Source organism: Rhea americana, unplaced genomic scaffold (assembly GCF_003343005.1).
Source record: "Rhea americana isolate MKP2758 unplaced genomic scaffold, rheAme1 scaffold_245, whole genome shotgun sequence".
Lineage (NCBI taxonomy): Eukaryota > Metazoa > Chordata > Aves > Rheiformes > Rheidae > Rhea > Rhea americana.
The window spans coordinates 1065850-1079558 of NW_028186363.1; the positions used below are offsets into that span (position 1 = coordinate 1065850).

Consider the following 13709-nt stretch of genomic DNA (forward strand, 5'->3'; position numbering starts at 1 on the left):
TAATTTAGTTATTACACAAGGCTCCTCATTTCAGYAGCTCATTGTCTTGATGAATCACCCAGAATTCAAATGCAAAGGACAACAAATTGTCCTTTCAAGATTAATGAAACTGTGAAAATAATTTGAAGTGAACTCTGAAAAAGAGTCTACATAATCCAGAAAATGTCAGCACTTCGAAGAAACATAGTAGGTGGTGTTCTGTATTCTACTGGTATTGCATTACATTTATGAATAGGACTAAATATATTTAAAGGAACTGATCAAATATTTGCACTATATTTTTATTTTTATATGCTAGTTACAGATTTATTAAACAATGAGAAATTCTCACCTCACCCTTCTGTGCAAAGCACAGAAAATAGCCATTCACTTAAAAAAAGATTTCTTAATATATCAACAAAACTTCTCAAAGTTTCTTGCTATGAGTCTCAATGTAGTGTTAAAATCTTTACACAGCAGTTAAAATCAGTTTCTTTGAAGGGATCATTGTATGCCATCAGCAAGGTAGTAATGACATAAATGAAAAAGGAATGGGTGCATGGTCTAGATCTTCTCTTGAATATTTAGTCCTCATAACTGTATGGAATGAAAATGGTAAATTATGAATCAGCAGAAATTATTTTCCTGAGATGATCCTTGAGCATGATTGTATCAATCTGCTCAATCCATAATCCATATTACATTGAACAAGGCAGAAGGAAAATAAAAGATTCTCTGTAAATGCTCACAGTTGTCAGCTTCTAAAATCAATTAATCATAATATACATGATGCAAAAAGCTATGATTTTTAACTGTTTAAAATCTAGAATATCTGTAAAACAAGGCTCATAAGGTTGACAGTTTCAAAATTTATACTTTCTACATCTTGTCCTCTAAAAGTGTGCTTTTACATCAATCTAAAATTCCTTCTGAGAGCAAAAGGAGAACGTAAGTGTGAGTTTACTACATTTGCTGATACCTTTTAAGTTTTCTGTTAAACTCATGTCAATTTGGAATATACACCTGGATTTCTATTTCACACTGAAAGTGATTAATCAATTTTTTTTCCAAAGCATGACTACATTACCACCCATTTTGTCTTTTCAAATGGAGTGAGATACGGTGAGCATGCTGTGCTTGTAATGGAATCATTTTCTCTTTGTAAAAGATTTTTAGCTTCTTTTTTTTAAAAAATCAAGCAAATAATTGAAGGTTTTATATTTTATTTTTTCACTCAAACTAATAAAATCAGGGGAGTGTGGTGAGATCTAGCGGCATGTAGTTTGATGTCCTCAGCAGGATATCAAAAGTCAGAAGCAGTGCTGTAAATTCAGTGTGGGGTTTCGACACTGCGCTAAGTGTAGCCTGAATCTCTGGGGCTTCCCTTTGATGCAAGTGCAGTATATTAACTGGAAAAGCATTCACTTTTATTTGTCTGTACTGTCTGCGACAGCAATATCGCCTCATTTAGGCTAGTTCAACATGAAAATGCACAGAGAAGCAATCTGTTACAAATTAGCACAGCTCCCCTTTCATTTTACTAGCTAGTAATTGGAAGGGGTTACAAAAGTGTAATTTATCAGATTATATGTGTTTATCTTTTTGTGGGGACAGCATGCCTTTGGTGAATTTTCCTACGCACCCTGAGGGAATAATCTTTCCTTGATGTCCATTAGATCTGAAAGAAAACAATGACGCCTGTGAAATATAGGAGTATAATTTGTTGGGTTTGAGAAGGAACAGTTTCCCAGACATCTAAAATGGTATTAATGACTTTATTAGAACCTTACCTTTCCTTGGAAATGCTTTTGCTCTCTCGTTTCCAAATGGTCTTGAAGTCACTGCAGAACTCGTACCACACCGTGAAAACATAGTTTGGCGTGATCTCCTTCTCACCAGGCTTTGGCTTTATCCCAAAGTATCCTACTGTTTCTTCAAAGCTAGGGGAGGGAAAAAAGACTGTCAACACATAAGCCCACTGGGGAAAGAGCTCCCTTGCGGGCTGGTTCCTGAGTCAGTAGTCAAGACTCGTAATTACCATAACTTACCCTCAGCCTTGAAAATCATAGCAGCAATTCATGCTGAGTGTAACTAACCTTCCAACACCTAACTCATTCCCAGGAGGAGAACTGTTGGTTATGGATGCATAGGACATCATAGGCACATGCCACCCAGGCAAATTCGGCGCGTTCAATTTTATTGAGAAAAATTAATTTACTGTATTTTGAAAAATGCTATATTCTAATTATTTCTTTAATTTTATTCTATAGCACTCTGTAAAGATCTTATTTTGCCACTTACCTTTACTGAAGGACTACCGAAGAGTCATATGCTAAGTCAGGGAAAAATCACCAGCTTTAGTTAAAGACACCTCATAAGTAGTTAGAAAGAGATCTGTGTAGCAGTGATAGAATCTCAGACGGTGCCAATAGCCAGTTTGTGGGTTTTTACTGAAAGTAAATTATCTCCTCCCAGGTGTGTCAATAAGCAGATAATAGCAATTAATCTTATGAGAGTACCTTGCCAATTTGTAAAGCTTTTATTCTTTACTATACCTGCAGAATGCTTATAAAACTATTTTCAAAATAGTCTTTTATTACAGAAGGTACTTTATGCTTTTAGCCGTTATGATATTGCTTTGCAGAGATAAACTAAAATGACTTATATGACCATAGGTATGTGAAAACTGATCTGAAAAATAAAAAGTTCGCTTTTGTGAAGGCTGAATCACTTTTCTCTGCAAAGTGGATGCATTGATTTTGTAAGATCTGGTGAGACTTACTAAAAATAAGACAATAACTTAAAAGGAAAGATAACAGCATATTTCAAAATAATTCTTTTTTTTTCCATTGAAATATACACTCAATCTAGGCAAAAGAAAATCACATTCTTTTTTATAGCTGTGTATAGGTCCTAAATCAGAACACAGAAAGCATATATCTTGAAAATAAAATAAGAGATGTTTTAAAAAACTGTATCCGGTCTCCAAATTATGCAACAGATGTTGCCTAAGCAACAGATTCAGCTTGAGCAAGTACTTCTTTCTTCCCTGGTATATGAATTTGCACCGTACACATTGTATGTTTTCATATGGAAATGCTCAGGTTAGGGAGAAGGATTTTTGCCTTAAACTGAGATTCAAAGTTTTTGTTAGGCTTGAAGAATACAAAGCAGCCGTCCAAAAACATAGAATTTATCCTGGCAAGATAAAAGCATAAAATCAAAGTAAAGCAACTTAGAATTTAGGTGGACTAGCCAATATGCTCCATTTTTTTTGTTATGAAGTTGGATAGAAATTCTTGGACATCCTGGAGAATATCAGATATTGTTGACATTTAAAATCATTTAAGGTAACCTATTAATACAATAAAGTTATTGAAATCTTCACATATATTAACCTTTACATTTCTTGCATATTGTTTGTATGAGACTATTTTAATTAAAAAAAAAATCAAGAAAATTGCTCCAGATGCTTCAAGGTAGTTATTGTTGGAAGCATGTTAATCAGTAATTCATGGTAAAGGAATCACAAAGATGTAACTACTGCACAAAGAAACAGAAATGAGCCCGTAACATTCACAGTTGAGGGGTTTTAACTCTGTCCTGTAGTGACAACACAAGGAGAAAATAAATAAATAAAAAATAAAATGCTAATGTGGCTTTAAATATTAGTGTAATGTATTTTGGGATTTCAAATACTTAAAATACTAGAATGGCTAAAAATACTGAAATGCCATTGTATGGTTAAAACAGTTTATCACTACTGGGTAGAGTTAAGGTGACTTTCAGTCCCATTACATTAATTTGGGCCAAATAGCTCTCRGCTATTCATACCCTTGACTAGGATAGCTGAGCCAGGAATATTAGGATGAGAAATTCTCTTCTCAGATTTGCTTCGCAAAACAGTAACCGTGATAAAGTCAAGCACTCTTCTTCCTTACTCAGCCCTTCTCCATCCCAAACCTCGGAAAGCAYTTCTAAGACAGCTGTCTTGGCATGACTTTCAAAAGCAACCGATCTTTTTAGCAGTAATTTAAAATACTGAACATTTAGTAAGCAATTGAAAAACCCGAAGTTTGTATTAGATAACTAATTCCTTAAGTCACCTGCAAATTATGTTCACTGTGCCTGCATACCCTGTTGGGTCTACTCTGCTTCAGAAGGGCTGCAAAGCAGGTAGAACGTGAAAATGAGTGTGCCTCAGAAAGCAGGTTTTTAGGTAGGTAGAAAGCCAAGCAGCCAGCCAGTCTGGACAGATGAAATTAGGAGGGAAAGCCCCAACTGACCCGTCAGTCCGTAGTTCAGCCAATTCAGGCATCAGCTGCAGCAGATGGAAATAGTCCACCTGAGACTTGGATTGCATTTGGGAAGTTCCTACCTCTCTTTTTGACCCCCTAAGAAGGCATAGGTGTCTCGGTAAGTGTACGGACTCTGGGCCAAATTTTGCAAATCAGACAAAAAAATCTAAATTACCACAGATACGCCTTTAGTGACAGTGACTAAAAAATATTGATCAGCTTTTAAAAAGAATTTACTCTATGGCTATATACACTCTGAAGCAATAATCAATTCTACATTTATTGCATGGCATCACAATAGAGTTGAGATATAGAGAAAACTATTTTTTCTAATTCGAGGTGACAAAATATTGTTATCTGTTACTTTTTATGGATGCTCTTCAACAATGCAAGAAAAGTTCTGTTTTGCAAACTTTCAAAAACATTTTTAAAAATATGTTACATTCTATATAGAGAGAGCAAAATATCCTGGAAAGCACAAGAAAATTTAAATGAAAGACATTTTAAAGAAAATCTTGTAGTTTTTGTTTTTTGCACGCAAACAAAACTTTTGTCATAGCTTTACAAAAAAGCAACTAAAAGCTGTGACAATTAAAATTACCTCAACCAAATTATAGCAGTTCCACAGCTAACATATGTAAGGTTAAAGGCAAATCCTTTAACCCCCCCAAAATAATTTGGTGAAGAATATTAGAAATATTAACTTGTGTCATTTGTAATCTGCCTAGAAACCATCAGTTTATCTCACTTCTTTCCTAGCGTGCCTCCTCCTCTGGCACAAGTAAGGCATAGATGGTCAGACAATTAAAGATTAGAATTTCACTGGTTTCTTAATGTACATTCAACAGCCTAAACAGCGAAAAGGTGCAGTGGCAGTGGAATATGTTTTTACTACACTAAGTAGTTAATCAGTTATTGCAATATTCTTTAAGACTAGTATCCAGTTCAATGTTGACAGTAATTAAACCTCAAACCAATAGATCAGCTATCCATTAAACTTTTTCCTGGAAGACTTCATAAGAAATCTTCAGGAAGCATGGTATTTCTTCTTTGAAGTACAGATGCTTTTTCCTGTTTAATGCAATTCCTAACATCAACAACATCTTTGACCAAAATAAACTGTTAGAAAACACTAGCATAAAACTTACCATTTTTGTGCATTTTCCAAACTGCTCTCTTTTTTTTTATGTTCTTCTTTAGCTGCCAACGAAAAACATTCCCAAGATATGAATTATTGCCTTAATGTTTTAGAGATCACACGGATTACACATTATTGCATTCAAAATTTGACAGGTTGTGTACTAAGCAAAATAAAGTGATAAACTATTTTCAATTATTGTTTAATTCTTGTATACATTACCTAAATGAACACTTCTAATGTACCAATGAAGTGTATCAGATTTGAAAAGTCATGTTAAAYGCATTACTACAATACRCAGTAGTAAATATTAATCAAAATAAAAAATAAATAATCAAACTCGAATTTCTAATTTAAAAACAGAACACTAGCTTACGTATGTTTCTTTATTGTTGTGGACCAAAACTTACAAATTTAAACCTGTTTTTGCAATGCAAATAGTTGTAAATTGCTGAACAGGTATCAAACATAGTTAACACCAACTGTTCCATATAGCTATTGCATTTTGTTCAGGAAGCTGGAAAGTGAAAACACATGTACCAAGTTTTAAATGTACGGTATGTACATGATTTTTTGAAAAAGCAGCCAAGTGTTTGAAACATGGTTAGTGAATCTGAGCAGCTCTGTTACTGAATACTCACATGGACTATTTAAAAGGATTCGATTCTCAAGGAATGGGTATCCTGCACTTCCGAAAATGTTTTCTGAGCTGTATACTCAAGCACTATATCTTTCAAAGGCATTAGTTACTTTTCAAAATGTTGACCAATTCTTCTTAATTCTAAGTAAAAATTCCATAAAAAACTGCAGTAGAATACCATWTATGCAAAGAAACAAAACAAAATAAAACCTTAAACTGGATAAGTTATTCCTATTTCACAATGGAACAATTTTGTAAGTGCAAATATTAATATAGACAGAATTCAGATTCTGTGATGATAAAAAGATAAGGAACCGTATTTCTATGGGGCTCCGTCTACAAGAGTGCTTACACTGGTTGGAATACAGTCATAAACCGACCTCACAGACAACGCCACTGATAAATCGATACCTACACAGAGGCTTGTACCAAGGTAGTTAAAATCACTTAAAAATTGGCTTACTTCAGAACATCGCTGTATGCTAACAAAACATAAATTACTTTTAACTCATACTTATACTGGGCAAACGCATTGGAGGCACTTCCTCAGATTATGTCAGCATGGAAAATTAAGGAGCAATTTTGTGAGCCTTGGGCAAGGAAAACAATGAATCCTATACCGTTGATTTCTTAACATCAAATCCTGGTGGCAAGACAGCTACAATTGAAGTAGGGCACCTTTGATTTATTGTATTTGTTTCAGGATCCTGAGAAATTCATCTGGCTAAAGTTAATCTGCTGTACTTAATTCACACTATGGTAATGATTTCCACAGCTCTAAACATTTTTACATCATTAGAAATTGAAAATGTCACTCAGAAWTCTGACAGTTCATCATAATACAGAATTAACTACATATGGAAAAGCAAAGAGGGTTAAAAGCAGAACTGGATATAAAATTTACAGTTTATGATTACATTAATAATCGCTTTCTAGTTTTTAAGGAGATCAAAAACTGTTACAATAGAAATAGAAGTTCTTGATATAATTGCTCCTAACAAGAGCACAGTAACTAATATAGAAAACATAGTTATAGCGTTTTCGTTAGGTGATAACTATAACTGCCTCTGTGGCAGAGGCTAAAGCAGACACTCAGGAAGAATAAAAGGACAGGGCAAGCAAATTATCATTTCCCTCAACGTTTTCTCTGTCTTCCTAGTTTTGCAGTTCAGAGACTTCCTGCACTGGACACTGGAGGCCACTTCTATGTAATTCTCACTGGATTCTCTTCCATGAACTTGTCCAGTCTCTGCTTAAACTTTTATAAATCTCTTAGCTTCCAAAAATTGCCCTGACAAGTGTTCTAGAGCTACATGTAGCATGAAGAACAATCTCATTTTGTTTGTTTTGCAATAGCCTCCTGACACTTTCATTTACTATTTCTTCTATTGAAAAAAAGGATGACAGAAATGAATAATGAAAYACAGCAACTCTGGATATTAGTTTTTTCATTTGTTGTCGTAGTAGGATGGTTTTGAAGTGAATTCCTCACTATCTCCATTTCTTGAGCTTCGGTTTAGTTTGATTTGCAAAGAAGTTTCGGTGCTTGCAAACTAATTTCCATTAAGAAGAAACTAAACAGGAAGCTCCACACCAAGTCCTCTCCGATCCTTAATAGGGACGAAAGGGTCAAAACAATGCTTGATCCTTCAGACAGCTTTGAACCACGCATGAGGTGGAGACATTCACTTCAGAAGATAAGACTAGAGCAGATCTAACCTGAAGTAAAATCCCTAAACCACATACATTAAATATAGCGGTGTCAGCCTCTGCTGCTTCAATCTCCTGATCCACTTTCAGTGCAGCAAATTATTCTATAATGTAGAAATAGATGGTCTACATTACATGCATACAGATTATGTAGAAGTCCTTCAAAATAACTTCTCATATGCTGCATTTTGTAAGAAGACATCTTTCTGTGGCTGAGTCACTGAGCTTGACTACCATTGAAAATGACAGGAAATGGTCAAATGCAAAATTTACTGTCTGGTTTCATGTCCAAATGCAGTTTCTTAATATGCTTTACTGTTTGGATTTGATTAAGTCCATATCCTGAATAGACTCTCAGATCCAGTCTTATGACAGGCAGATAATCTTAACCAATATATCTTCTTTGAATATAGGAATGAAAGCCAGGATCAGTCAAGAATTTCTGTATGTATTTAGAGACAAAAGTTTTGAAGGGAAAGGAAGTATCTACAAAAAACGAAGTTCCAATTTGCTATAAGAATATTATTTTATAACACGAACAGGTATAGACAGATAGACTCAGAAGGCCAGTCACTGGGAAATATCACATATCCTAGTGCCTGAATCTAGCTCAAAGAATAAAGGAGTAAATGGAAGATTATCTTATGAATTTACCTTACGAATTTGGAACAGTTCTGGGGCTGTCCTTTTACTAAAATGAGAAAAAASGAATTTGAACAGCCATGATCCTGAAACAGTTCTAAGAGAGAAAAAGTACTAGAGAGAAATAGTAAAAACCCTGATTACTTTACAAAACTTACTTTACTAGTGGAAGATGAACCAGGATGCATAACACTATTCTGAGAACATATCAGAAAAGAAATATATTTGTAATAGGTTTTATGTACACATAGCAGCTCCCAATTACAACAGAGCCGAGATCTTTATGCAGGGACTACTGTGAAATAGTTCCCCCAAAAATGAAGGGGAAAAAAAAGATTGAATCTTGGTACAGACTGGAAGTTGGACAGAGGCAAGCAGAATGATGAGATGACTTGCTCTAAGAGGACAAAGAAAGAAAAATGGGGACATGCAACAGCACAAAAATCTTACATTACATCTACCTCCCAAATAAAAGCTTTTAACACTTACTACTGTCATTGCTCTCTGACATTAAACATATGAATGCATTTAAGAAGGCTGGTTCACATAAGTCTAATGATCTAGTTATGCACATTACAGCTTTCACATTTTTCAGAATCTCATTATTTTCAACACTGAATGATCTGATTTAAAACTTTGCTTTATAAACATTCTGGAGGAAAGAGCATCTTCACATTAATTCTTGGAGAATTAGCTGTCAGGATGGAGAAATTAGAAGTATTAGTTTTACATTTCAAGGCTGAGTTCACGTGGTTCAAAAAGGTATGCTTCATGAACATTTAGAGATTGGAAAATTATAAGCTTTTCTGAGAAGGGAAAAAAAATCAAAAACAAGCTATTTGCATTTTTTTGCTTCAAGGAAGGAGACGGAGTCTTTTCTGACTGACACTTTCCAACCAACTGCTGTTAAGATTAAGACAGAATCTTAGACACACTGACAAGCAAAACATACGCAAAAATGAGAACAAAAACCAAAAAACCCTACTGAAATTCCTCTCTGAACTTTAGACTCTGGACAGAGGCTTTTAGGACAATGAGAAGAGGCTACTATAACATTTCCTGTGCTCACAAGAACACAGCCTCCTTATTAGTCGAGACTAAACCTTCTTAAGCAGACATGCCAAAAGAGTGTCAAGAGAAGCCTTCCTATGACCTGGAAAGACAAAATGGTACTGGTCTCTTAATCAAGGGCTGAGGAAGAAACTATTTGGCACTTTCCAAGTACAAAATGTCACACTCCATGACGTTGCAGAATAAGCAGAATATGCAACAACGGCCCCTTACTCTTCTTGGCCCTTTTAGAAGTATGAAGATCTATCAACATTTGATAACTGACATCCAAATTTTCTGAAATCCAAACTGTAATCCAAATTTTCCATTGCTTGTATTCCTAGGAAGCAGAAGCTGAAGTCAGAAAACTCTATGGCAAAAGTACAATATATATATATATATATCTCCATCCCCCAAAACAACAGTCATACAAAGGAAATTGTTCTTAATTGTTCTATTTAATCAAGAACTTAGCAAGTTGGAAGAAAATGCTCAAAGAAAGCCTACTAGATGGGTAAGCAGATCAGAGAGCTCATCAAAACCAGTAGAGATGTTCTTTGTTTTCCGTGCAGAATTCGGCACAGGTTTATGCTCCCAGACACTACAGTAATACAAAGAAGAGCAGGCTCAACAGCAGGACTGAATTTGGCCTCCCTCGATTTTGGCTTCAGTAGGTCTGTTACCATATAAACCTTCTGAATAGACCTCACTTTTAAGAAATCTTTTGCTTAGTATATCTGTTAGAAGCATGCAGCTATTATCTCAAGCAAAGTGTTAAGTATCACCAACATTCATTTAATCTTTTTATTATTAGCGTTATCTTACTGGCTAGAAAAAAAAAGGCCCTGCATACAAAAGCACTGAGTAAACATATTGCAAGTTTTACGACCGATTTGGATGCTATTACAAACTAAAATATAATTCAGTATCTGACACTTGCCAGAATCTACTTTCCTGAAATGTGAATTTTAAAGGAATGAAAATCAAATGAACAGAATCTTTTAAAGAGATTAACAAATGTCATATGCAAATAAACAAGTGTTCATGAAAATATACATATGAATGCAAGAGGATGTAAAATCAGAGAATGGAAGAAAGGTATCTCTATTTTCTTTTTTCCCCCTTTTTTAATTTATTAAACTGGAAAATACTGTATTTTGAAAACATGGCTCGACAAGAATAAGTAAGATATTGAGTATGAAAATTGAGTTTTTGAATTGTTAAAGACATGGAAATTCAGTTTTGAATGTGATATCATAGGGTATGGGGATAATGGAAAGCTTCATAGTTCATACATACCAAATACAATTTCAAGGCTGTTCATTTTACTTCTAGAAAAGACACCACCTAATAAAGTATATAACAACAGAAGGTACAGAAGTTCTCAGACATGAAAACTTTTTTCTCACCGAAAAAAGGAATTCTGTAATTTCAGAGTTATACTTCAAAGTTTGAAGAGGCTTTCCAAATAACTTTAAGGGTTTTTAGTAAATTATGAAGTGTCAGAAATTTTGGCATAGGTCCTGAAAATACTGTGTGTCCTGTTCTAGGAAGAATATACTCAAAAAAACCCTGTATCTCTCAAGCTGTATCTGTATATCACTGTATCATAAAGACTAAATTTCCTGYCATTTCCACATTCTATTATTTTTGAGTTAGTTCTACACAAAAGAAATCTYATTACTTAAGAGTTAACTTCATATATAAACATAGCAAACGAGAGAATAGTGTGATATGTTTTCCTTTTCGATTGTTTTCAATTTCTAATTAGAAAACTCCATACCCAATACGAATACAGATTATTTAACATGGCTAGAGGCCATCACTCTTACATAGGAGCTTTTGGTCTGATAACAATGTTATATTTCAAAAATAATAAAAACAGAGTCTTAGCAGCTAGTTTTTCTAAAATGTATTATTTGGTTAACGTTCTTTAGCTAGTCACTAACCTTTTATTTGAAGGCTTTACGAACTCATGAAATTCAACAGACAACCTGGAAACTGCACCTAAGTATTTCATTGTATGTTAACACAGTTTTCTATTCTATCCTATTAGAACACAAMCCCCCCCTAAACAAACACTCCTATCCCCATCCTGCAACAGATCTTTCTTCAGTCGTATGAGCTAAACAAGCAGTTCCAGGAGCAAAGGAACTAATGAAACTTGTCTACTATGGATCTGCACAATAGGGTTAGTTTCCAGGTGGATTCATTAATGCTTAATAAGGGCTGAGTTCAAGACTCAGCCTTTCTGTCCTTGGAAGGCTAATAGGGTCACAGTTCTCCGTTTAGTCACGTATTTTTATTGTGATTTTAAGAGCTTAATATCTTAGGACCTCTAACTCCATCACATTTAGTAAAAATTGGCCAGTGCATTAAAAAATTACTGGCAGGGGAACAAACAATGGTCAGTATGATCCCATAAGCTTTGTTTCCTTTACCTCTTCTCTAAATTAGAAAATGCCACATTTTTAACACAGGATTTGGCTATGCATTTTTTTTTAGATGGTTTAAATACTGGTATAGACATCTTAAAACCTTTCAAAACAATCTTCAGAACACTTGCGTCCATGAGGTCTTAATCATGCTTCCCTGAACCAGTCCTTACAAGTTTATTTTCCTTTGCAGTGGTACAAAAATTGTTTTTAAACTAAGAAACCCACATTCAATGATGAAAATGTACAAATGTTTCCATCACATAAAGGGTCTCTGTGCAGTCTTGAAAAGTTAGCTTCAACTAYGTTTTCTGATAAGTAATCATGACTACTAGACAAGTAGACTAGGACTACTAGACAAGGACTAATTAACATTAAATATGAAGAAAATTTTAAGCATTTTAAAACGTTTAGTATTTTTTATGTTAYGGAAGCATACAAAGTACAGACCTTTGTGTACATACACACGCACTGACAAAGGTCAGTTTACTGGAACATTAGAACTAACAACTAAAAAAGAACTTTTTATACATATTTTCTCAGCTYTCTCAGCAGGTATCTATGTTTCTCAATACGATGCTTTTACAATATTCTGTAAGAGTAGATATCCAAATTAAAGTTTTTTTTCAGTTATCTTGTACAAAAAGTCAATGTTTCATTCAAATTAGAACTAACATTGATCTTATTTTTCCAGTATTCTGCAGTTATTAATTATAATGCAAGGATCAGCAGTACCTTTTTCAAATTATTCCAATTAAATTATTATGAACTGCACTCTATTAAGATGCAGTTTAGCCAGAATTAAGCTCTCATCCTCCCATCCTTGTGGCTCCAGAGAATAAATAGTTTTTAAAGCCTGTTAGTGCTTAAACAGTATAGAAATATATTACAGTTCTAATTTCTTTTTAATAAACTCCTATAGTGTTGTGGTCTAATTCCAAATGTGTTTTTGCAGATTAATCTCTTTGAGATGACTAAACATATCTAAACAGTTTACAGAACTGGAAAATTAGTTCTAATCCTTTCCAACAGAACAAGGTTAAATCCAATCTGTTCTGTGTTTGGGAAAATTAACCATCCAGATTTACTGTCGCTACGATCTTCTGTTGTAAGCAGAAGTAAAAACATTAAGGATCAGCACATTTTTAAATCAAAGATGATGCGTTTGAAGGCAGGATGAACGGCTGTTATCACCAACGGGAACCWGGTCTTCTCGGAAACACGAGATAGACGCCAACACCAAAACACCGCGTTAACTGGGCGGCGAGCCAGCAGCTCCTCTGGGGGGTAAAGAACAGGTAATTACACCAGCGGAACGAAGCTAATTTCAGGAAAGCTTGCAAAACCGGCGGCCTGAGACGTTTTAGGAGAGCGAAGCCACAGCACCGCCTGCTCCTGCAGGAGGACAACCGCGGTTTACGGAGCTGAAGTCGCTCCCGCTGACTGAGCTGAGGAAAGATCGGCGTCGCCGGAGCAGCGAGAGGACGGCAAGGGGCAGTGGGCAGCGGCCCGCCCGGTCCGAGCAGGCCGGGACGCGCTCTCCCGGCGGAGCCGCGGCCCCGAGGGGGCTTCAAGGCCGCGGCTTTGTTTTCCCGCCTTTCCCCCTCATTAGGACACGCTCCTTCGGCAGAGCAAGCCGCTCGCGGTGGTCGGGAGCAAAGTCTCGTTGTAAACGCACAGCAGGATAGTGGCAAAGCTGAGATTAATTCTCCATAGATTTACACGGACCTTTCTCGCCGCTGATTGCTCGTACGGTTTCAAAGGTGCGCGTGTTGCCTTTTTTTATTGCTGGTTACTGACTTTATTCCAGCATATGG

The 13709-nt window shown here is 35.5% G+C and overlaps 1 protein-coding gene across 1 annotated transcript in view; it reads right to left on the reverse strand.

Moving 5' to 3' along the window:
• FMN1 (formin 1) overlaps positions 1 to 13709 on the reverse strand; it is a 142976-nt gene that overhangs the window by 11069 nt on the left and 118198 nt on the right. The window contains exons 14-15 of the mRNA XM_085306681.1: positions 5426 to 5477; positions 1770 to 1919 (exon numbers count right to left, since the gene is read on the reverse strand). Of these exons, the coding sequence (XP_085162807.1) occupies positions 1770 to 1919; positions 5426 to 5477 (202 nt within the window). The remainder of the gene's footprint in view (positions 1 to 1769; positions 1920 to 5425; positions 5478 to 13709) is intronic.